This window comes from Phalaenopsis equestris, unplaced genomic scaffold (assembly GCF_001263595.1).
Source record: "Phalaenopsis equestris unplaced genomic scaffold, ASM126359v1 Scaffold000342, whole genome shotgun sequence".
Taxonomy (NCBI): Eukaryota; Viridiplantae; Streptophyta; class Magnoliopsida; order Asparagales; family Orchidaceae; genus Phalaenopsis; species Phalaenopsis equestris.
Window position 1 is genome coordinate 126,866 of NW_018164784.1, and position 27,337 is coordinate 154,202.

The 27,337-nt window shown below is 33.2% G+C and overlaps 1 protein-coding gene across 2 annotated transcripts in view; it reads right to left on the reverse strand.

Annotated features, from left to right (window-relative positions):
• Positions 1-311: 311 nt before the first annotated feature.
• LOC110025919 overlaps positions 312-27,337 on the reverse strand; it is a 36,577-nt gene continuing 9,551 nt past the window's right edge. The window contains exons 2-7 of one of the 2 annotated variants that reach the window (XM_020726614.1): positions 10,280-10,360; positions 8,989-9,026; positions 7,529-7,608; positions 6,758-6,841; positions 892-1,000; positions 312-565 (exon numbers count right to left, since the gene is read on the reverse strand). In XM_020726614.1, the coding sequence (XP_020582273.1) occupies positions 427-565; positions 892-1,000; positions 6,758-6,841; positions 7,529-7,608; positions 8,989-9,026; positions 10,280-10,360 (531 nt within the window). In that variant the 3' untranslated portion in view covers positions 312-426. The remainder of the gene's footprint in view (positions 566-891; positions 1,001-6,757; positions 6,842-7,528; positions 7,609-8,988; positions 9,027-10,279; positions 10,361-27,337) is intronic. The other variant, XM_020726613.1, reaches the window with a different exon arrangement.

Sequence of the window (27,337 nt, forward strand, 5' to 3'; positions counted from 1 at the left end):
TAAATCTCAAATTCCAGAGGGGCAATTGCGCATTCTGGGGATAACCTGATTCGGGCCCTGATCACTTAACAATGAAAAATACTCTAAAATACTCTACAAACCCTATATTCATCTCTATTGAATATATCTTTTTTTTTAAATGCATAGAAATATAATTCATTCAATTATTTCAAGAGGAGGGACTTTTTTAATTACTGAACTCTATCAAATATGGGCTTTTAGATTGAACTTAATCAACAAGCTCTCTCTCTAAATTTGTCATTTTGGGGCCTTACGCTGTCCAAACAAACTCAGACTGACATAAATTTAGCTGGTTAGAATCATGATGTCATAAAATGAACCGTTTTGATTACAAATAACATTGAAAATTGAGTATATTTACCCCTCCAAAAGCTTGGTTAAAATATAGAACTTACATATTTAATGTTAAGACCAATCAACATACTCTGTCTCAATCGTCGGTTTCCTCTTTAGGTTTTGATACCTTCTGTTCTCAAAAATAGCCTTTGAAATAAGTGATTCGAGGAAAGCAGCTTCGCCCACATCCCAGGGACTATTCAGCACCCTGCAGTAAGAAAGAGAAGACGAGTTTGAAAGGAATAGCACAAAGTGGTATTTCTTAGCAGGAAGATTTGCAAACAAACAACTTATATCCTATGCATTTACATATATCATGCCTAAACTTCAATTTTTACATATATGCCATCAATTACCTATGAATGAAAAGCTATGTATTTCACCTTTTTCAAGTTAAAATAGTGATATTTTTTATGTGATTTAGAAGATTTGGGCAGTATAAATGTAAAAAATAAAATTTAGGTATTAGACATGTAAATACATAGGAATTGGGTGGTATGTATGTAAATGCCCCTTCTTAGTAATAACATCCACCTTTGGAGTACATCCTGCAAAATGGCTCTCTGGGAAGGGGTGACATAATGGATGCATCTCCTTGGGCACTGCCCAACAGCTAGCTGGACTTGGTAATCATCAACATGACCTGCAAAAGATTCATAAGATGGGGTCCGAAAAGAATAGACCACTCACTATTTATATATGGTTAATTTTAGTCCCAATTTAACCCCACAAGATCACAATTCTCCAATTTAGTCCCTCAATTACATAGAGTTGATCTAACATTTCCTCAAGAACTAAATTGGAATCAATTTTTAATAGTTGGAAAATAAAATTGGGATCGATTTTGTATTTTAATTTCTATATGATGAACTATTTTGGATTAATTTTATATAGTGGAGAGAATACCTTGGGATAATGTAATACTCTCAGATTAAATTGACCATGCAAGAATAGTCAGAGATTTATTTTGGAATTTAATCTGATAGGATGAAAACAGAAATTTTATGGTTTTCTTTATTTTTTGAAAGTAAAGCTTATAAATGTTTAAACATCTTATTAAATCTTAAAGGTAAGCTTCTAGATGAATTATACTGCAAAAAGATAAACTATTTCTAGGGTCGCTAAAAGAAACTTCTGCTGTACAACCAACATAAACTTGGCAAGAAACATTAATTGTTATAATTGGAAAAATAGATCTAGCACATAACAAAAATTATCAAGTGGAACTTCTGTTTATTTTTTTTATTTCTTTTTAAACCATGGATAGATTCATTTTAATTTATGACAATATATTGGAAGTGCCTCGCCTAATCCTGAAGGAAAAACCTGTATTTACTATAGCCTAAGTTGAAATTATATTTTTATACTATATAATAGGTTACCTTGCTTTAGAAAAATTTTTCATTTTAGGGAAGGCTAAATTCAGTGTTTTATGTAGTTTTACATTGCCTTTCTTTGGAAATATTTAGATCTGATTACATTTTTTTTGCACTTAAATAGATGTTTACTGCCTAAACTCGGAAAAAAATTCCTACATTTACATGAATTAGAAGCTCAAATCATTATTTTATTATATTTTAGGTTAGCTTTGTTAAGAAAAAAATTAATTTTAGGCAATTCATGTTCACTAAAGTAGATGGTTTATTGTCTCACTTATGAAGAAAAATATATAATTAACTACCTTTAGAGGTTAAAATCAGTGTTTCATGTTGATTTAGGTTAGCTTTCCTTAAAAAAATATTTTGGCTTTATTATATTTTTTGCATTTAATAAATGTATACTGCTTAAACTCTAATGAAAAATCTTATATTTACTTGAACTAAAAGCCCAAATCATTATTTTATTACATTTTAGGTTAACTTGTGTAGAAAAATTTTAATTTTAGACAATTTTTGTTCAATAAAGTAGATGTATATTATCTCACTTCTGAATAGAATCTTAAAATTAAATATCTTTAAAAGCTAAAATTAGTGCTTAATGTTGTTTTAGGCTACTTTTCTTTGAAAATATTTTGAATTTATTACATTTTTTTTGCACATAAATGGATATGTAATCCCAAAACTCTTAAGAAAAAACCTACATTCACTTAAACCAAAAGCTAAAATCATTCGTTTATTATGTTTTAGGTCGCTTTATTTTTAAAAAAAATGATTTTATTTTATTTCTAATATTGAATATCATGTGTAAAATATGCATGTGTCAGAATGATGCAATCCAAAAATATTATGAACAAATTAAAGGCAAACTGTTTGCTATAATTGTTCAGAATGAAAATAAGGCATATAATTTGTGTTGTTATTATGCACACCAGACTGAATTTAGTGTGAGGAATGGCCATATTAGTTATTGGCCAAATTCAAAAAAATATAAAACCAAAGGACTTTTTAAGCACTAAATCCGGTTTCAAAAAAGTTAATAAATTTAATAGCATCGTAAAATTTCAAAAATCAGACACCAGATGTGGTTGCTCAATCATGATTACATATGAAGTTGATCTTAATTGTAACTGAAAAATAGGGAGGTAAACAAGCCCAGCTTGAGTGAGCCTAGGCTTGGCTCGTGTTCGCTTGTTTATATATCAAGCGCAAAAAGTTTATTTGTGTTTGACTAGTTTGCTTAGTGTCTGAACACGGGCTCTTCGCAAACAACAAACCATTTTGACAACATAGCTATGTCAAATTGTTAAGACAATTGGCTCATTCAAATAATTATTCAGAGCATTCTTCCGTATAATTGATGATAAACATCATTTAACAATATTCACTGATCAAGATTAAACAATGACGAGCGTTATAGAAGATGTATTGCCCCAAACTCATCTTAAATTATGCTAGTGATATATATCTAAGAAAATTCTTTCTAATGTACATTTTTTCAATAGTAATAAAACAGTTCAGAATCTATTCTATACATGCTTGAGTACAAGCGATTATTCAGAAGAAGAGTTTGACCAAAATGGGTTGAAATGTCGGAAACAAATGATTCATGATCATGCATGACTAGACCAACTACATAAAATTAGAAATAAGTGGTCAATTATATTCAATAAAGATTCCTTTTGTATGAGAATCTTATCGACATAATTTAGCGAGTATATACATAATTTATGCAATGGTGTCTCTAAACCTACTAGTTCTATTAATGCCTGTTTTTTGTGAATGGAAAAAAAAAACATATCTCCGTAGCGACGAAATGAACATAATGAGAATATCAAATGTAATCGGTTTGTATTTGTTCTAATTGTTAGAGGCAAACCCGTATTTGTTCCAATTGTTAGAGGCGGACCCGTGTTGAGAGCATACCTTCTGCTCTACTCCAAACTCACTTTCAGGAATATTATGCTCTCCCAAAATTGAGAATGATCAACATCATTCTCTAACTCAAATTCATTTACCGCAGCAGCCACACTTATATCTACATTTTTCTTTCTCCTTTTTGTATGTCTTCAAGAGCCAGATGTATACGTCTTCTTAACTCTTCTATCATCTCTCAATTTAACAACAAAAGAAATACTAGTCAAAAAAGTTTGATCGGTAGGTTCATTTTCCTGTGCTTGATTGGATTCAGAATTAAGTTGATCACACTCCACAACTTCAGAACTCTCAGATGCTCCATCTTTTTCTTTCTCTTCATAGACAGGGACAATACTCCCCTTATTAAAACCTTCGACTTGTGTTGGAATGCCAGACCCACTAAACCTCGACTCCATCTAATTCAATCTCAAATCAAAGTCAGTCAGCATGTTAGTTATCTTATCGACAAGTGCATTTTCATTTCACTAACCCTACTCTCAAGGGTTTAAATTATATTATATTTTTTTTACAAGAGTCGAAGGTAATTCATTTATTGTTGTTGATTCATTAGATAAAGGAAAGCTATGTGTGTTATGAGAAGATTTAGGGGATAGTGATGAGACAATGAGGCGTCTTTAATCAATTGAAGGGAATGTGATAAATGACCTTTTGTTGATAGAAAGGGAGACAGTGAATGGTTTGTAGCTGATGAAAGGTCAAATGATGAATGGTCTATACTTGATGGAAGGGGATGTAGTACAATAAGTAGTTCTTCCTCCTCTAAAGTCATCCAGTTGAATGATTCAAAAACCTACATTAATCATATTAAGCACTTAACATTTACTTTACGTGAATGTATTATATGAAGAAATTAAAGGAATGAACACTATTGTTACCTGTTGAGTATGCAAGAAAGAAAAAATTTCTTCACAGAATTTTGTGCTACATGAAACAAACACTGGCCATCTCAGTATACGAGATCTTGCATCAGATATCAAAAGATGTAGCATTAAAATATGTTCAAAAAATCAAATCTGCATAAAATGTTATGTTAATTGCTTTAAATAATATAAATTCTTTCCTAGAAGCATGCATACTCACCATTAAGGGAGTCAAGAAACCACTCATATATTCAAATGACGTCTGCAGCCTCATTTTCTCCATTATTACATCAAACTCAGAAACCTGAAAACTACATATAGCTCTTGGCCAATTATATGCAACAAATTTAGGAATATTCTCGTGATATCTCAGCAAATCCCTTGGAACCTAGTATTTGTGGCAAAGAAAAAGCAAGTTTGAAAAAAGAAATTTTATGTGCATGCTCACAATTATATTTGAAGACTTCATGAATTTAACATTAGTCATCTGTTTTTTAAATTTTTTTGAGTTATCCTTTGACAAGGGAGCCTTCTCTCACATATAATTTTCTCGACTATTTGGCATTCATATAATCATGACCAGCTCATTAGCAGTGAAACAAGAAGAAAACGGACACAAATGTTGAAAGACTGCTTTTCAATATCCCAACAAGACAATTTTGACTGTCAAAACATTTTCTTATTGGAAGCCCAGCATTATAGTAATTTGATATATGTTCAACTCCCTCATCAGGTCAGCAACTTCCTCTGTCATGTAACATACAACTTAATCTAAATGCAATGTAATAATTTAATATATGCAAGTCAACTAGAATCTAAATATCATATAATAATCTAATAACTTACTAGAAAATTACTATGCAACTATTTAACATGCATATTTTTCTATCTAATATGATAAATCTATTATAATTTAAATTAGATTAGAATAAAACATAAATGAAATCAGATATATATTAATAAATAAGAATATTACTGAAATTTACAAACATAATTACTCAACTTAAACTTATCGGAGTTATCTCTTCCTCTTTATAAAAATCATGATTCAAACACTAAATATTTTGAACTTAAACTTATCACTTCCTCTTTATAATTGTTCACCCTAATTGAAAATTTTCCGTTGACACAACAATTAGTGATTTAAATTTCACAATTATCTTTCGTGGTAGGAAAACATTTATGAGCGAATACATTGACAACCCTCACCAGTACTACAAGTGCGTGAACTCCTTTTAGCATGCACATATAAGCATTTATATATACAATATTTTCATTTCATATATCATAACACATTATTTTTTTTAAGAGCAATTTGTGTTATTCTACTAATTAATAGATACATCTCTACTAGAATCTTAAGGTCATGTAATAATATAATATAAACACCTCTACTAGAATCTAAATATCATGTAATAATCTAATAATTTTATAGGAAAACCATTGTGCAATAATTAAATATACATATTTCTCAGTCTAATAAATATGAAAAAACTATTGTAATTTAAATCACACTAAATATACTATAAATGAAATCAGGAATATATTTGTAAATAAGAGTATCATTAAAATTTAGAAACAAAATCACTCAAATTAACCTTATACCTCAGTCATCTCTTCCTCTTTATAAAAATCACAGTTCAACCACTAATTCTTTCGAATAAGTTTTTCAATTTCATGATACATAACAATTTGAAGTGGCTTGAGGGTAGGATACGTGGCCACTTGGGAATGGGATACGATATTTATCTTATACTAGTGAGTCCTGGAACTTTGTTTTTGAAATGTTCTTTGCTTTTTTAGCATACAGGGCTAAGAACTAAAAAAAGATAATACAAATTATTCAAAATAGCATGTCATTTTTCTCCATTTGATTTTTCTTTTGACTTCTGTATTATCATGGTGAAGGAGGGTGCCCTTCTACCTTATCATAGAAGCGAGGACCATTTTTTCACTCTTGCTTTTCTTCATCCTATTCAGTTTTGCTTCAAAATAATTATTTACTCTGTAAAATTTAATTCGACCATGCGAGATATTTCATGTTGACCTTAACTGTAAAGCATTGTTCCCAAATATTTCTAATAAATCTTACCATTATCTATTCTAAATTGACTTCGATGCAACAGAAGATAATCAAGATATAGCGATAGAACTTTGCTGAGTATAACTAAAAGCATGAATGAAAATTAGCCTAACATATAGGCATATAGTGAGTTGAAGAAATACCTTGAGAAATTACTCGTGCAGTTCCATTCTCAAAATTAAATGAGAAAGCATAGGGTGCTCGTTTTACGCATGAATAGGGGCAACATGTGAGAAGAAACACATATCAGCACTGGGAAATAGAAGTGAAATATAAAAATATTTGACTGTTCACAATAAGAGAAAGGTTTTTAGCAAAACAAATTGAAATGAATTTTGATGAAAAGTATAAGGAAGGAGTCAAGTGACAAAATGCTCCTCTTGATTATTTACATTGAGTCATTTTAGTTCCGGAGTCTATAAAAGTGTCAAATTAATCCCCATTTTTTTTAATATGAGCTAAAATAGTCTCCCTTAAGGATTATTTTAGCCACCATTAAAAATTATGGAACTAAACTGGTATTTTTATACACTCTAGGATTAAAATGCCCCTGGACAAAAGGTTAGAGATCACTTTTGATATTCTGTAATGAATGGCGATGAAATTAAATAACAATTAGAAGAACATGCAAGGCCTACAAACTTCATGGGTGTTTATGTTTTAAGCTAGTAACAAAGTGTCGGTTGAATATCGAAACAGAAACAGTAGCATAGAATAGCTAGATGAGCAGAAGAACTGCATAAGAATCAGAAATTTATAGAACAGTACATTCTTTAGAAAAATAATTTCCATCAATTTACTATATCCCAAAATAGCTTAATGCGATCAACCAAAAATCATCAAGATAGTTGTTCTGAGACTATTTAAAATGGAATGATTAAGTCAAAAAAATATGATAAAGGAACAGGTGGTACCTTTTCCAACACAAAGGAGTTCATTAACAAAGATATCACAAGCCTCAGATTCTGGGTCCTCAAATGGGTCTGAAGACAACCTACCAACAAAATGGCGAAGGGGAACAAAGTAAGATGCAATGAGTTTCTTTTCAGAAAGCTGTGATAAAAAAGTGTCAAATGTTAACCATTTAGCATTCAAAATAAAATTAAACATCTCATGATGCAGAATTTTACGACTGTGCTTTTCAGAAATGAAAAATGGAGCGATTTCCCTACTCTATGAGATCTTAAAATCAACAGCAACAACAAGCTTTTATCCTACTAAATGGGTTGGCTACATAAATCAATTTTCTTAATTCAAATAAATTAAGATCATTTTTTATACATTATGCCAAAGTGTTTTTAGGTCTGCCTCTATGTTTCTTAACATAAGTCAAATCTAAAAAATCTACTCTCCTAACCGAATCGTCAGATGGTCGACGTTTAATGTGAACAAACCATCTAAGACGTCTCTCTCTAATATTGTCTGACGCTAGTGCTACACCAACCATTTTGCGTTGTCTCTAAGAGTGAAGCCACTCATCCACCTAAGCATTCTCATCTCAAACGACACTTAGTTTTATGCTTCTCTTTTAAAGACTAGCATTCAGTGCCATAAAGCAATGTAAGTTTCACCACCATCTTATAACATTTTCCTTCAAATCTAAGCAGTACTTTTCTAGCACAAAATAGGCCCGATGCATTCCTCCACTTCAACTACTCGTCTATATCACCACCACTTTGAACAATCGACCCACGATATCAAACGTTCACACCTTTTAATAATTTGATCGTCAGAAGTTACAACTTTATCACTATATTTGTTACTACTAAAATTACAATCCATGTATTCAGTTTTAGATCTACTCAAAAGAAGGCCTTTAGACTCTATTGTAGACCTCCATAATTAAATTTTTTCAAGAACAATTTCTCTAATCTTATCCACAATAAGGATATCAACAGTGAAAAGCATACTATAATCCTATTTTTCTTACTGTATGTGAGATTTTAAACAGAATATCAACAGTATCAAAATTAAATATTCACGTTCCAAAATCCAAAACATAAATAAGAGCATTTCTAGACTTATTATTTTGTACTTAAATTCTGAAGAAAAAAAATGTGAAATCAGAAATCGGCTGTCTAGTATGTCAATGAAAAGAAAAATAAAGAAAGAGAAAATGCAAATTAACACTCTCATAACTTGCATTGGAGTGCACATGCCTTCACAATAAATACCAATTTGACTAGTCTCAACCATGCATACTATATTCATTGCTCTATTATGAAGCACAGACCAGGCAAAAAAAATATTTAATCTCAAAATAGAATATAATAAATAAATCCTATAGTATACTTTTGGAATAAAATCAAAAAAGATAATAGAGTTAATAAACTGTCCAGACACCAATTAATACTTCATCAATTAATTGAATTACCTTTCTACAGATTCAAACTGGAAATGTTTGGATAACATCTGCACGCCCAATGAATTTTCAAACTATCAGAAGCTTCTTTTGCAAACATTAAAGCATGTAATAATTAATCTATCACACTTACATGAGTATGACATGAGTATGAATATGAGATAAAGCATTCCTCAAGTAAATCATAAGTATGAGTAAGAAAAATATATGATTAACAATAATAAGCTAATATATCAGGAGTAAAATTTTCTACAGAAACACAGAGAGAATGCATAAACCATTTTAGGGAGCCATTGTTTAACATGTTAACCATATGTCAGAATGAAAGTTAAATATCTTGCGGATTATAAAATTATCCCCAATGAAGGTGCATATCAAAAGAACATGGTTATAGCTAGAAGCAACATGATTAATCTTAATTGATTAAGAATTGCTGAAATTTTCAAAGCAATTAGTAATTGAAAATTTTCTAACTCCACTATTATAAGCAAGGTGTTCCAAATGAAAGATGGTTGAAATCCCATTAGTTGGAAGAGAAAGAGATATTTTTGAAGTTTAAGATGCAATTCATTTCTTACATCATTGTTATAGATGGCAACTAACTTGAATGGCTTGATGTACTAAAAGGCTTGTTCGACATCACTTTCCTTTTTTGTTTTTGTTTTCGTTTCTGTTATTATTTTTGAAGGCATATTTGGTTAGTACAATTTTTATTTCTTGTTTTTAAAAATAAATCATTTTATTTTTAAAAACACTCAAAACTCCTACAATGTTTTATCAAGTGTTTTTAAAAATAGCTAAAATAATTAAACATATTTTAATTCAAATCAAAATATAAATAAAATAAAATAAAAATAACAAATGAAAGACAAAAAAAACAAAAGTGATCCCAAACATCCCCAGTTTAAACAGATTCAGTGATTCTAAAAAACTGCAACTACAAATACCAAAGTCTGCAACAAAGAAAATCAATACCAATATGATTAAGTCAGACATGGACATGATGCATATGGCACGGATGTATATAAATTTGTGCCAAAAAAATTGGAGATCGGGGCAGTCCGGGTGGAAATATTGCATTAATGAAGAATATACTTTTCAACTACTTCGGCAACATTTAGTTTCTGTTTTCCTTTCAAAAGTATGACTCAAGCATTTACCTAAAGCACATATCATCAAGTACAAAATGAACATACACTGAAAATGAAGATGATAACTTTTGTTTTAAAATCTATTATATTTTAGGAGGGATTATTCTTAAATTACTCTAAAAAAGTGTACCCAACAAAATCTGAGGGATTACCTCATATGCACCTATTACTCGAAGGATAATTTCATCTGAATTGCTTGCACCTTTGTACACATCAGGATGAAATTCCTTAACCTACACAAAACACAATCTTGAGAAAACATAAATCAACAAGCATGGTGCGAGACTTTTTTTTTTGTGCGTTTGTGCTCGTGCATATACATACAATAAATTCCAGTTTACATATGAGGAAAACAAAGAAAAGAATGTACGAGTATCACTTGACATAAATCAGTAAAATGTCAATGATGCAAATAATAATACAGATTTCTACAATTAAGTAAAGAATGCCCGAGTCAGCAATAATCTATAAAGCACATCAACCAGTGTAGAAAATAGATTTGAAGATGAATAATTCTCTTCTTTTTTATTATTCACATGTAGAGTACATAAAAATAGGAAAAACAATTTCTCCTAATTTACAAACTTACCAAACATATCTAACCTAAATTAGAAAAGAAAATAATTCTAAAATTAAAAATAAAATTACATAGAATAGGGAATAAATTAATCAAGAATTTCCTACGTTATCCCAATCAATTCCTCTAGGATGTTCTCAGATTTCCACACTTCCCCTCAAGCTGGGTTAAAGATGTATTGAACTCCTATAAGATGCTTAAAGAAAGAGCTTTGGTGAAAACACCGACAACTTGTTGGTGTGTCGTGATGTAGCATAGTAGTATAATTCTATCATTAACCTTTTCAGAGATGAAGTGTTTATCAACTTCAATAGACTTAGTCCTGTCGTGAAGCACGGGATTCTTGGCAAAACTAATAGGTGCTTGACTGTCACAAAATATTTGTATAGGCCTATTGGACTTACATTCTAATTCTCTTAATAATTTTTGAATCCAGATCTCTTCACAGATTCCCAAATCGAGTGTCTTATACTCTAAGTATGCATTACTTCTAGAAACAACCATTTTTTCTTCTCCATGTCACCATATTTTCCCGTACATAGGAGCAAATGACCTGTGGTGGACTTTCTATCAATGAGTTACCCAACCCAACTAGTCACCATATTTTCCCGTACATAGGAGCAGTGGACTTTCTATCAATGAGTTACCCAACCCAACTAGCATCAGTGTAGAATTTCAACTCTCTAGTTTTGGGTATCTCAAAAATTAGTCCATGATCAAGAGTCGTCTTGAAAAACGTCAGAATTTTATACACCATCTTCAAGTGCTCTTCATTTGGGCTATTAATGTGTTGGTTCACAATACTAACAGAGTACGCAATACCTGACCTCGTATGTGATACAAACCAAGTGCGGCGACGCACTGGCGAATCACGCAAGTATAAGTATCATATTAGTAGTATACTGAATTGAGTTTCATGTATCGATCCGCAGGAAGTGAGCTAAATTCCAACTTGAAAAAATTCTAGTTTAATAATGTCGTACCTAGCCTGAATAGTAAAAGTTTTTAGAGTTAAGAAAAGTTTTTAACCTAATTCTTTTTAAAAAAACAAGTCTTCCTAAGGTAGCAAGGATAAGTTTTAAAGAGTGTCAAGGTACGAGAGATTTCTCTTTTGAATTAATCTAGTGGTGAATAGAATCAAGAAAGTGGAGCTAATTCTTATTTATCCCCTTCTGAAAGTTTAAGAAATATCTGCTATCATAAGTTTAGTTCTCTAAATCCCATGATCAACCCAAAAATTAAAATCTATTTGCACAAGCTTAGAAACAATATTCTTACTACCCTAAATTTATGTGGTTAACCGTTTCGTTCCACTAAGTATTCTTTTGAATCTCAAATTTCACAAAGAATTTTAAGGTTTCTATAGGCCAAGAAGAAAGTAAAATCGACATTAAGGTTAACACAACACTTTAAGGAAAATTCCAATGCAAATCAAGAACTTAACTCAATTCAATCCAGCCACAATTCCAATTCAAGGAAGAAATGAAGGAATTACTCACTAGTCATGATTAAACTCGCCAACACAAACATTATATTAAGATGAGAAATTACACAAAACAGTCTTACAAAAGAAATCCAAAGAAACAACAACTTCAATGTACTTATCTCCTTCCTATTAGAATAGGATGATTGAATCACAACTGGCAAGTTTACAAACTTTAAATCTCTCAATCACTCTACTTGCTTCTCTCACTAGCACCTTAAAGATCTTCCTGGCCTTCTCCTCAAGTTCTCTATGCTTCAAATAGGCTGAGATGACCATATTCATTCTTAGGAAGCCTTTGGACACTTCTCCCGGTGAAAAGTCACGCCCCAACTGCAGAAACCGTTAAATCATGTGAACTGACGCCTAGGCACTGGTCTGTGGTGCCTAGGCGCTAGACACAAAGTATGGGTTTAGGGCTTCAAGCGCTTAGGAGCTCTGACTGTAGTGCCTATTCACTGTAATCGAGACGCCTACTTTCTGTGCGCTTTGTATTTTGGACAAAACCTGTGTGGCAATCAGCCTAGGTGCCCACTATAGTGGTGCCTACTTTCGAGCCGCTCTTTTTGCACTACGAACCTTGCCTTCTTTGGGCACCTAAGTGCCTAGTCTTGCAGCTTAGGCGCTACGCTACTAGGTGCCCACTATAGTGGTGCCTACTTTCGAGCCACTCTTTTTGCACTACGAACCTTGCCTTCTTTGGGCACCTAAGTGCTTAGTCCTGCAGCATAGGCACTACGCTACTAGCGCCTACATTCTGAGCACCTGGTGCCTACTTTCCAACCGCTCTGTCCGGGAGATGAAAATTCCTGGAATTGATCATCCTATGACATCTAGGCACCGAGTTCTGACGCTTAGGTGCTGCTCCAACACTTTACCCCATTTTTGAGATATTCTGAGCTCCAATCAACCTCCTTCCTAGATCCTGCAACACAACACTAAACCTTTCAAAAAAAATGTAAAATAAACATAAAAAGGATAAAAAATAGCCATCTAATGAGCTCATTTCATATGCATATCAAAATCCCTCAAACTTTAAAATTGCTTGCTCTCAAGTAATTCTAAAAATCTAAAATTGATTCATTTGCAATTCATATAGTGTTAGGCAATGGTTAAAGATCTAGTGCAAACTAAACAACAACTAAAAATATACAAATTTCAGTAAACATATATCCCCTTCAAATTAAACTTTCAAAGTTAGCTTCGAAGATCTTGAATTCTTAATAAGTTATTTGAATCTATATATTCATCCTAAGACACATATATGAAGCTTGGATCTGCTCACAATGGTTATTGACAAAAAATCATTATGGAACAAAAATCATACTACTGCAAACACTGCAAGATGTTTGGACACCCGCAGGAGAAATGTTTCAGATTACACCCACAATTGAGAACCAATAGTCAAAAGCAGAAACACGCTATTAGTGCACCCCATGTGCCTGAACGCGCTCCCATTAAACCTGATGACAGCCAACCTGAGGAGAGAATCACCATAAGACAGGAGATTGTGTCTGCCACTGGGATCCCTTCTCCTGACCATACTACAACGCATAATGTTCGAACTGAAAATCAGGATAGTCATGCAATTTCAATTCAGGAAGCATTAGGTGCAGAGGTAACAATTCACACTTCACATACACTGGAACCTATCACGGTGGCAATAACTGACTTTCCTCCTACTGCGATGCTGACATCAAATCAGATCGATGATCACATGAGCCAGTCTTTAAATGAAGAATGACAGGTTTACACTTCTCGGCGGAAGAAGATGGCCGGGGGCTCACTCCAACTTAGAAACTTAATGGATGATACTTTGGTAACTCCTGGCAATGGCACGACACTTTAAAGTTTGTTATCTGGTTCCACTTCTAAAATTAAAGGAAGAGGCAGGACTAAACTAGCTCGTCCCTAGCTACTTGTTTTCTGCATGTTTTAAATTTGTTTTACATTTTATTGAGTCTATCCGTATCTTTTTGTTGGGGAATTACTGTACTTGTATCGTATGATAGGGTGCCTCTTTTGGGCTCTTCTCATACAACCTTTATGTATCATTTTCTATTTCAATAAATTCAGCCCTTGGGCTTTTCATAAAAAAAAGGCACATATATGAAGCTTAACTACAATAAAATTATATAAGAACCATAAATGTTCAGTATCTATTTAATCAATTCATTTTGTTCCAGTTTTTCATTTTATAAACACAATCTTTTACTTAAGTTAGAGTCGTTAATGAATCTTAAATCTTAAAAAAAGAGATTGAAACCGAATTTTAATTAGAACTTCACCTCAAGCTTCTCCCCAAAGGCTCTTTTAACCTTTCTTTGAATTTATTTTCTTCATTTAGTTTTTTACATTTTGATTTCCTTTTTTCTCTCATTAGTTGGGATTATTATATCTGGTTTAGCTCTTTAAAAATTTTAAATTTCAATTCACCTTCACAACTTAAATTTTCATTACCACCCCTTCTTAATTCAAAACGTTGTAATTGATAAAATCACAACTTAAGGCCCAATTCTATTGTGGTTAAATAGCGACTGAGCTTATGATCAAGAATCGACTCCATATATTTAGAATAACAAAATGTCAAAAATCAGTATTTAGATGCCAACTTATTCAGTTTAAATTTTCTAGATATACATGCTACATATTCTATATTTTCAACGTTTCAAATTGCATTAACCTTTAACAAATACCACCACTATCCAATAAAAAATTCAACAAAAAAATTTTAGCTACTATGATGGGCAAATAACTTCAAGTAGATATTCCCCCTAACTTTTCAATTGCTAACAAACTAAAAAGGGAGAAGGCATGCAGATATATAAATAAGCACAAAGCAAACAACATAACGCAGCATGTAACTTCTAAAGAAGATAAGCACATAAATGATTATAGCAGTAAGTATCAAACATCACAGATATCGCTGCCACATGCTATTATCTGAATAAAACCATGAACATCATCACAATAATGCTAAATAGTATGACCAACACGTCACCAATAATATGCAGTACAAACATCAATACTACATAAATGTTCTCAAAGTAACATAAGCAACAACTGCAGATTAACATAACAATATGACACAAAAAAAGTTCATCTCAAAACAACTGAAGCTACTCCTCATCATCATTAGTGTCCTCCATCGGCTGAGATGCAACGTCAAATGGTGCATACAGTGGAGTAGGGAATACTACAGGATCTGGACCAATGTTCCACTGATTTCTTCTAAACATTTCCTGCACCGCAGCATGATACAGAGCCAAGTAGTCAAACCGAAGCATATTCTACTCAACATAATGATGGGAGTGCTCACCAGGTCATGTAGCTCCCACTGAATGATGGTTGAATCCCGTGAAAGGGTATCGGGGAGCTCAGAAATTGAAACAATCAAAGCAGAAGGATGGCGCCCAGAAGTAGAAGAAATGGACAACTCTCATCTCTCTCAAACAATGAAGAGGAAGTCTTACTGTGCACCCCTATGTTCTTATTCGTGATAGCCTTAACGGGATGCAACTATTCCTTCTAACTTTCATATCCAACCCAGCTTTCAGACAAAGCGTGAAAATAGTAGAGGGGTGCCCCAATCCTATAGTAGATCCGCCTTTCAACATATTATGGATGGGAGTATTAAGCACGGAACCTACATTAATAGATAAACACCATTGAATGCAAGAATTCAATACGGCTCCCTCAAGAGTTACCTTGCCCAAGTTGGCGGAGGGGAGGAGTTTTGCAAAAAAAAAAAATGATGCTAAGAATTGGACTCAACGTTCAAAGTAGAAGTAGAAAAATTACTTTTACGCTCAACCCTCATTTTCCGCCCATCCCTCATTTTCCACTCTCCCCGACCGTTAGTAAGATACTGGATGATCCCATCATACTCAGAATCAGAAAGCATGAAATGTGAAAAATAGTCATTAGGCAAATCAAATAGACCGAAAAGAGCATTGATTTTCTTTGAAGAGAAATTATCCTACTTTCCCCTAATAAAAACCTTATCTCCCTCATACTCTTTCAAGATTGCAAAAAATTCTCGAGCAATGGGAATCACCGCCATGCCGGTTTCATGGCAATATTGTTCGCAATCTCTTGTGTGAATCACCCCTTGAACCCTCACCTCAGGCTTGGATATGAACTTCTTTGATACTAAGAAATCGCTATAGTGTTCTTCTACCTTGGCGCTAACAAATTTCCTACTATCAAAGGAAATTTACTTCACCCCGCCCCGAAAACAGGGAGAAAGGTAGAAAACAAAGAAAATAAGATTAAGAGGGTGAACACAAGATTATTGTAACATAGCCTTAAGGAATGATGATTAGATCTCAAATAGCCCAACTCAAAGAGAAAAGTCAACCAAGCCAAGCGAATGATTGAGGGAGAAAGCTAAAGAGAAGAAATCTCACATAGGGATCACAAGATCTATACTTCTCCCTCCTCTTCTTCATCAAAAATGGAGCTTTCTAGTTGGCTAGTGCACAAGGTGAAAGAGAAATGCAAAGGAACTCAAAGGTCCGAAGAAAGCCAAAGAAAATTATCCAAACAAGGAAAAATAGCAACTTAAAGCAATCACGGGGCCTTAAGTGCTGCTCCAGATCTAGTTTCGGGTTTGATGGGCGCCAAGGCATTCATTCTAGTGCCTAGACGCTGACCAATTAGATAGAGCGGGAGTGCTACCTACTAGCATTGGAGCGCTCTAAAACCAAATAGCAGTGCTTAGGCGTCCGAGGGTAGTGCTCATGCCCCTAACCCAAATTTGCCCCTGTTTCATAGATTAAATGCATGACCTTTCTGACTTCTTAAACTACAATCAAACCAACAAATCACACAAAAAATCAGCACAAAAGTACAATCACTAATAATAAAAACACAACAAACACACAGATACACTTGGGTTGCTTCCCAAGAAGCGCTTGGTTTAATGTCCTCAGCCAGACAATACCAAATTTATTAATTGGGATAATCCAAAATCTAAGTCTCTCTATGACAGATCCTATCTCCCTCTAGATATAATTTGAGCCTCTAACTATTCACCTTAAACACTCTCTCTAGGGCAGCTGCAGCTGAAAAGCTAAGAAGCTGCAGTTGAAAAACTGAGAAGCTGGATCTAAAAAGCTGAGAAGCTGCAGCTGCCCTAAACAGACCCATAGTTACTCTCATCGGTAAATTAATGAAATTAGTTAATATTATAATTCATAAAAAATATAAATATCTTATGTATTCAAGAAACTAAATGAGTTAGAGAAAAAACTAAAGATATTGAGTTATGTTTTAAAATTTGGTATTCTGGTAAAAGTCACACTAGAAATGTAGGTGTAACTATAGATAAGAGTTTAAAAGATAATGCTATAAAAATTAATAGAATTAGAAATAGAATCATAACACTTAAGATTGTTGTTGATACTAAAACTTTTAATATTATAAGTATTTATTCTCTTCAAGTAGTTTAGATATGATTCTAAAGAAAAATTCTTGAATGACATAGAAGAATTAATACAAATGATACCTCTTAAAGAAAGAGTTTTTATTGGAGGAGATTTAAATGGACATGTCGCTAGAGCGATAGAATATTATAGAAATATTCATAGTGACTACGGTTTTAGAGTGATTAATGAAGAACGTAAAGTCATATTAGATTTTTCTTTAGCGTATGATTTTGTTATCGCTAATACTTTATTCAAGAAAAGAGATGAGCATATTATTACTTATCAGAATGAACCTAACAAAACACAAATTGATTATTTTCTTATGTCAAGAATAGATCGTCGACAATATTAAGATCGTAAGGTCATTTCAATTGGGAATTTAAGTACTCAACATCAATTATTAGCTCTAAATTTTAAGATGAAGAGTTATAACATTAAAAATACTAGGAAACATTGTCATAAAATTAGATTGGAGCACCTAAAAGACAATTAAAAGTATTTTTATGAGTAAACATCAAGATTTCAAGATTTTGCATGTTCATGAAGAAGTAAATTCTATGTGAGATAAAGTAAGAAACACTATTAAAAAAAGTTAATAAAAATGTACTTGAAGAATCAAAAGGAAAAGTTTCTATAAATAAAAATAGTTGGTGGTGGAGTAATAATATATAAGAAAAGATAAAATATAATAAGCTATTTTATAAAAATTGTTTAAATGTAAAATCTTAGAGAACTAGAAAAAATATTAAATGCCCCGTAAGGAGTCTAAAAAAACAATCTGCGACGCTAAAAATTAAATGCCCCGTAAGTAGTCTAAAAAAACAATCTGCGACGCTAAAAATTCTACTTTTAATAATCTTAAAAATAGATTAGATACAAAAGAGGGTGGTAAAAAATATATGTATAAACTATTCAAATAGAGAAAAAAAAAGTAAAGATTTAGCTCAAGCAAAGTGTTTTAAAGATGAAAATAAAAAAAATGTCTTAGAAAAAGATATTTAATAGAGATGAGAGTTATTTTAATAAACTTTCAATAAAGTTTCTGAAAACACGATCGACCTTAGTGATCTTAATATCTATAATAATAATAAAATACTTCATTTTTACCGTCACATTAGTAAAAAAGAAATTGAAGGGGTTTTAAAGAAAACCAAAGATTGAAAGTCTATAGGATCTGATGATATCCCAATTGAAATATGTAAATATTTAGAAAATTTGGGAGCTTCTTGGCTTACTAAACTCTTTGCTATTATTTTAAAAATTAAAAAGATGCCCGAGGAGTGGAAAAATAGTATTTTGGTCATCATTTTTAATTAAAAAGAGGATGTACAATAGTGTGCAAATTATAGAGGAATTAAGTTGTCATACTTTAAAATTATGGGAGAGAGTAATTGAACATAGGTTAAGAAGTATTACAAAAATTTCTCATAATCAGTTTGGATTTATGGCGAGCAGGTCTACTATGGAAGCTATACATTTATTGAGAGGTTTGATGGAGAAGTACAGAGAGAATAAGGAGGATCTACATATGATTTTTATTAATTTAGAAAAAGCTTACGTTAAGATTCCAAGAGATATCCTTTGGAGAGTTCTAGAGAAGAAGATTGTTGATATGACTTATATTCAAGCCATTAAAGATATGTATACTATAAATGTTACTTTCGTTCGAACAAAAGGAGGATTGACCAAATATTTTCCTATTTCAGTTGGATTACATCAGGGATCAACTTTAAGCCCAAATTTTCTGCTTTAGTTATGGATGCACTTACTAGACTTTTACTGGAGGATTTACCTTGGTGTATGCTTTTCGATGATAATATCCTTCTTGTAGATAAGACTAGAGAAAGTGAACAAAAAAAATTTGAATTATGGAGGTCTATTTTGAAATCTAAAGACCTTCGTTTGAGTATAACTAAAATTGAATACATGCAATGTAATCTTAGTAGTAGTAGCGCTAATGACAGAGATGTAACTATGAGTGATCATATTATTAAAATGTGTGAAAGTTTTAAATATCTTGGGTCTATTGTTCAAAGTGATGGTGATATAAATGGGGAAGTTATTAGTAGAATTCAAGTTGGTTGGCTGAAGTGGAGGAATGCATCGGGCCTATTGTGTGATAGAAAAGTACCACTTAGACTGAAAGAAAAATTTTATAAGATGGTGGTGAGACATGCAATGCTTAATGGCGCAAAATGCTTGCCTTTAAAAAGAAGCATAAAATTAAGCTAAAAGTTACTGAAATAAGAATGCTTATGTGGATGAGTGGCTTTAGTTAAGCTAAGAGTTACTGAAATAAGAATGTTTATGTGGATGAGTGGCTTTACACTTGGAGATAAATTGTGAAATGAATATATTCATGATAGGGTTGGAGTAGCTCCAATGGCGGACAAAATTAGATAGAGTCGTCTTAGATGGTTTGGTCATATTAAACATCGATTATCTGATGATCCAGTTAGCAGAGTAGTTGTCTTAGATTCAACCTAAGCTAAGAAAGGCAAATGAATACCTAGAAAGACTTGGGCATATTGTATAAAAAATAATCTTAATTTATTAGAATTAAATGAAAATATGCACTCACTAGGAAACAATGGAGAAAAAGGATTCATGCAGTCGACCCCACTTAGAGAAGTAAAGGTTTGTTGTTATTGTTGGGAGTTCTACAATAAAACCTCTTGCCTAGACTCGAAATTTTTCCTGAGAAGCTTCTAATCATGTCATTTTTTCATTTTCTCTTTATAGAGCTTGGCATTTTCACGGGTATCTTCCTTAATTTCTTCCAACTCATTTAAACGCAGTAATCTCTTTTCTGCCAAATCTTTTGAATTATAATTGAATTCCTTCACAGCCCAAAAAACTTTGTGTTCTAATTCCACAGATAAATGACATGATTGTACAAATATAAGTCTATAAGGAGACATTCTTATGGAAGTCTTATAAGTAGTCCTATGGGCCCAAATTGTATCATCAATTCTCAAAGACCAATCCTTTCTATTTGGGATAATAGTTTTTTCAAGTATTCTTTTTGATTCACTATTTGACATATCCGCTAATCCACTAGTCTAGAGGTGGTAAGCACTGGAAATCTTGTGCTTAATTCAATATTTTTCAACTAAAGTTTTAATATTTTTATTCCTAAAATGGATCCCCCCGTCACTTATAATCACCATAAGCATTCTAAATCTGATAAAAATATTCTTCAAAAAATTAGAAATGATCAGAGCATCACAATTTGGGATAGCACGGCTTCTATCCATTTTGAGAAAATTCACTATCACAATGATATAAAGGTTTCCTCGAGATGATACGAAAGATCCCATAAAATCTAAACCCCAAACATAAAAAAATTCTACTTTCAAGGTGTAATTTAAGAGTATTTCATCTCTTTTAGAAATATTTCATACTCTCTGATATCTATCACATGATTTAATATATTTATTCTCATCTCTAAATAATATAGGCCAAAAAAATCTAGATTGAAGAATCTTAGCTATTGTTCTATAACCTCCAAAATGTCTTCCATATTCAAAATCATGACACATCTTAATTACATCCTGGGCTTCTTCCAATGGGAGATATCTCCTAATGATTTGATATTTACACATCCTATATAGATATAGGTCATCCTAATAATAAAATCTAGCATCAGACAAAAATTTCTCTTTGACGGTAGGTCAAATCATAAGATAAAATATCGCTAATAATAAAATTCACTGTGTTTGTGAACCATGTCACGTTTTCATCAAAAAATAGTAAGAAATTTATCATAAGAGAAATTCTCATTAATTTTAACATGAGAATTAGTAGAACTCCCAGGAACAAAGATAGATAAATGGTCTGCTATTTGATTCTCAGTACCTTTTCTTTCCATAATATAATATCAAATTCCTATAACAAAGGGACTCAACGAATCAAACAGGGTTTTGTATCCTTTTTAGTTATAAGATATTGAACCGCATCGTGCTCACTGAAAGCAGTGCGCCTGATACCAATCACATAGAGTCTAAATTTATCGAAAGAATATACTATTGTCAGAAGGTCCTTTTCAGTGATGGTATAATTCACTAGAGCATCATTAAGGGTGTTGCTAGCGTACTATATGGCTCAAAAAACCTTCTCTTTTTTGCCTTAACATCACCTCTACTACATAATCACTAGCATCACACATAAGCTCAAAAGTACTGTCCTAATCAGGTGAAACTATAATAGAAGTTGTGACTAATTTAGATTTTAATGTCCCGCAGTGTGGCAATCAATATCAAAATGGAATGTGACATCATTTTCTAATAAATGACATAAGGGTATGGTGATTTTGGAAAAATCTCAAATTTATCGTCTATAGAAACTAACGTATCATAAGAACTCCTCCACAGAAGTGGGTGGGAAAATTTTCTCTATCAACTGAATTTTTTATGGAATCACTTTCATTACCCTCTTAGAAATTTCATGCCCCAAAACTATTCCCTCAAATTGACACCATTCTCACTTCAGAATTAAAAGTGTCTCCTCACATCTCTACAATACCCTAGTGAAATTGTCTAAGCATGAGTTAAAGGATGGACCGAAAACAAAAAAATCATCCATAAAAATTTCGATCCCTTTCTCTATCAATTCACAGAAAATATACATCATGCAACGCTAAAAAGTGGCAGGCGCATTGCAAATTCCGAATGACATTCTATACAAGAGAAGGTATCATAAGGGCTCGTGAATGTAGATACAGTCTTATCCTAATACTCGAGAGCTATGGGAATCTGATGGTACTTGAATAGCCGCTAAGCAAAGGAATGGGTGGTCAGCTGGTTTATCCAATATTTGGTCTAGAAAGGGAAGGTGGAATAGTCTTTTCTGGTGGCAGTGTATAATTTCCTACAATCATACAAGTTTAGGAATTTGATGGGACATCATAATTGAGTGGGAAAACTCAATGAGATGAATGTTCTTTCTCTGAGCTATCTCATTTTGTTCTGAGGTATCAATACATGAGCTTGCATGAATAATTTCATTTTTTTAAAAAATATGACCAAATGATGGAGTTGAAATATTCAGTTGCATTATTAGCTTTGAGGATTTAAATTTTGCATTGAAATTGAGTTTGAATAATGTCATGAAAGATTTGAAATATTTGGTTGTTTCAAATTTCTCCTTCATTAGGAATGCCCAAGTGGTTTTAATGTGATCGCTAATAAATGAAACAAACCATCTAGCTCCACTTAAACTTTTCACCTTCAAAGATCCCCAAATATTATTGTGGTTAATGGCAAAAGGGTGTAAGAGTTTGTATTGAGTTAGAAAATAACAGTTTCTAGTGTGTTTGATAAGTTGAAAAATATTACATTGATAAAAACTAGTTTTTTTTTATAAATAAAGGATGATACAACTTAGCATAATTGAAATTAGGATGATCAAAGCAACAATGCCATAACAAGACTTAGTTTTTGACGGACATGAAATCAATAGAAAATGGAGGTGGGATCATTTGTGTGTTTAAAGAGAAAATTTCTTTGAGCAAATACAAGTTTTGATGCATTTCAGCACTGTCAATCACATTTCCCGACTTCACCACCTGAAATTCACAAGAGTTTGTAAGGAATTTAGTTATACATTTCATGTCATGAGTAAACTTACTTATTTAAATCAAATTGTTGTCCAACTGTGGAACATATAAACAGAGGAAAGAGTAATCTTGAGAGAGCTCAACATCACTTTTCCCAACAATAATTGAGTGTGATCCATCTGCAAGTCTTATTGATCTAGATGTATAAGTCTCTTGATAGTTTACTAGAACATTGATGTCTCCGGTCATATGATCATAGGCTCTTGAATCTATGATCCAAATTCTAAATCTCTCATTACTGGTATGAAGGGAGAAAAATATATTACCTTGGTGAGTCACAAGATTCGCGTGTTGCTCCAAAGTACCTCGAAGATATTTTTTCAGTGCTTCAAACTGCTCCTAAGTGAATAGTTCAACCGACCATTCTTATGTGATAGCAACATTAGCATTTTTCTTTTGATATTTTATTTCCTACTGAGACTTCCAATCTATAGGCTTTCCATTATGTTTTCAACATTTGTCCTTGATATACCCAATCTTCTTGCAACAGTCACATGCAGTACGATTCTTATTGTGTTTTGAGTCAAAAGAGGAATTATGAGTGTATAGGGCCGAGCTTTAAGCACAAGGTGAACCCCCATTACTAGTTAGAATTAGCTACTTTATGCTCTCTTCTCTCCTGACTTCAACAAAGGCATCATGAGTAGATGGAAGGGATTTTATTCCCATGATCCTCCCTCTCACCTCATCCAACTACTGAGTTAGTCCTATTAGAAATTTGTTAGTTCTCTTCCATCATAATATCATGTGGACATTTTTACATGTGTCTCAAACATATCGAATTCTAGTCAAATACTTTATCAAAGTATTGAAGTATTAGGTGACACTTAGCTCTCCTTGACGAATGTCATGAAGCTTGGTTTTGATCTCAAACAATTTTGCAGTGCTTTCTATGCCGAAATATGTTTCTCTTACAGCCTCCCAGATTTCTTTGGCAGTTTTTTAGAGCATAGAATTTTCTCCCATTTGAGTGGTCATTGAGTTGACTAACCAGCACATAACCATATGATCTTGATCTTCCATATGTGATGGTTTGGGGTTAGTGATATCATGAATTGTCTTCTCCCGTGAGATGTTTCTCTTTCCTTTTATCACAAAAGTACATAAACACGGATTAGGACCATTAAAGTTAGTTATGGTCATTGAGTTTATGATTTGTGATAAAGTTAGAGAGTTCAAAAATCATTTAGACAGAATCCCTGATCTCTGATTCAAAGTTATTATTCGTAGTAGAACTTGATGTCTACATCCTATACTTGGTTATCAACCCCAAGAGTAGTTGATTGCAGTGGTAAAAGTTCATTACAGTTTCTGCAGGTAGATGAAACGCCGGTGCAGAAAAGAAAGAATTTTGGTGGAAGGATTTCAATGAAAGGATAGCTGAGAAAAAAATTGCAGGTAAGCCTTCAAGGAGGCGTGCAAGAACAACCACTTGCCAAGGAATTAGGGTGTGGTTGCTGGGAAGCCTGTTTTGTTTCCTATCAAAATAGTGGAACGCCTGCAAGGTGCAGCTACAGGGAGAGATATGGTAGGGATGCCTGCTAGGAAAGCAATAAGCAAGAACCAAGGAAGGGCCTGCAGGGAAGAGTTCCGGTAGGGAGATTTCAGCTGGCAGGCCTGCATGGATATGGAGCAGCTTGCAGGGAGGAGCGTCTAAAAGGAAGCTTGTAGCAAGGAGATTCCAACAAGGAGCCAATTGCACGGAAGAGAAGATGTGGGCCTGCAGGTCGCCAAAGGAGATTCCGGTGATTGTTGGAGGGTTCCGGCAGCAGGGGGAAGCTAGGGCTTGTTCCCAAACTCTGATACCATGTATAAAATAGATTTGGAGAAGAATAATTCTCTTTTTTTAATTATTCACATATAGGGTACATATATATAGGGAAACAATCCCTCGTAATTTACAAAACTACCAAGTATATCTAACCTAAAAGAGGAAAGTAAATATTCTAAAAAAATCATAGAATAGCAAGGAAATAAAGTAATCAAGAGTTTCCAAAGTTGTACTAATAAAATACTACAAGATCGTCTCAAATTTCCTCCACAATCTTCTCAGATTTCCACAAACAGCGTAGCGGGGAATTCATCTTCGGGATCAATTCTTAATATCGTTCAACTTTGAAGTTCAAGAAGCTCATACTACAGACCATGCCAATTTTAGAGCAACATTAACATAAGGCTTTGTAGTCAAATATAATTATTGCAAAATGGCAATGTAAATTTTTAGAATAAAAATTTCTCCTGCAAATTTGACAATTGCATGACACTTGTTTATTCATTTTTTTTTTTAATTTGCTGCTTGATCATGCTAAATACAATGTAAAAATTTTCATCAATAACTAGATATACACTTAAAAAATTCAAAAAGTTACTATTATTTTTGCAATAGGTTGTGTATTGCAATGTGTAATTAAGTCTATTTTAATTTGTACTTTAGGTATATAATTTGAATGAGAATTTAATTTTCCACTCATTTACAAATCATCTAACAATACATATTCTCCACATGTACTTTAGTTTGAACTCAAGTAAAAATTCGATTACAATTTAGCCACTAAAATTTATGTACTCATTTTACTAGAGTTTTGTTCACTCTAAACTTGGATTCTGGCTATGCCATTGCCTATGACAGTTCCTATGAACATCCATGAGAATTTCTGATGGCTGCAAAAAATTAATACATCAGTCTATTCACTTTCACCACTAAATTTCCAAATAAGCAAGGTTGTATGACACGAGGCTTTGGAGAAGAATCAGCCGATCCTCAAGGAGAGGGAGAGCTATCGACCCCCCTTTCCCCTTCTTCCATTCCCTCCTTTCCTTTCCTCCTATTCCCTCTTTCCTTTTCCCATCTTTCCTTCCTAACAGTTGTCAATTCCGAATTTCTAATCTTTTTATTAGTCTTTGCAAGTTTTGAATTATTCTTATTATAAACATTGCCTAAATTATGAATTCTTATTATTTTTATTCTCTTCCTTATTTTAAAACATTGCCTATTATAAATCCTTGTCTATTAAATTCTATTGCTTAATTAAAAGCATTGCCTAATATGAGTCATGATCCCTCTTATATATAGGGGTTGTTTTGCTTAGGCGAGGTCTTTTGTTGCTTAAAAATTCAACGTTCTATTTGAACAACCACCGACATCCTGTTTTCCCCTCGAGGGTAATCCAACACTCCTCGAACCACTGCAGCCCCCGTGCTCTTCCCCCGCAGCTGTACAACACTCCTCCCACCCATCACAGCCCTCCTGCTTTCCCCTGCAGCTGTCAAGCACTCCTCCGACCAACACAACCCTTTGCTCCTGTTGTTGCCACCGCATCCCTCTCATAACACCGCCTCACAGTCTCTGTCCCAGTCATCTCACACGGATATCTTTTATTGTTATGTTGTTTGTGTTTGTTTGTCGGTATTTCCTCCTCTGCAAGTGTCGTGTTTGTAAGCTCTTTTAGTTCAACAAGAATATTGTGTTTCTTTTGTTGTTTGGGCTTCCTCCTCGATATAATATGGTATCAGGATTAGCCCAACCCTAATCCTATTCTAGGGTTTCTAGCGTCCACGTTACCCCCACACCAGAAAATTTTCTTTTATACCATGAACCACCCATGCCAAAACCAAACCCTAAATTCTCTTTGCTGATTTTCAAAATCAGCAATCCCAATCAGCAATCCCAAATCAAATTTTTTTTATACACCATCAAGTAGTCTCATGCACCATCTTTCACCTCCTAACCCTAAACCTGAGCAATGTCACTAATGAGATACATGCTCCAGCCTATTCGAGAGGAGATATGGCGAGAGATCCACAGACTTTGGTGATGGATTACAAACAAAGAAGATGAAATTCAATGGAAGATTACCCTTAATCGTGATCTGAAAGGTCAAAGGGGCGAAAGAGAAGAAATAAAGATGAAGCACGAAACACAGTGTCAGTTCCTACTGACTTACTACTGTCAAAAGTTGCAAACTCTAGCTTCCAAAGTGGAAAGACCACATCAGCAAGCAACCCCCCCTTGCTACTACCCAGCGAAACCAATCCTTAAAACTATCACAGCCCGAAGATATTGCAAGTGTCACGGCTTTGAACAAGTTGAAGAAGAATGCACAA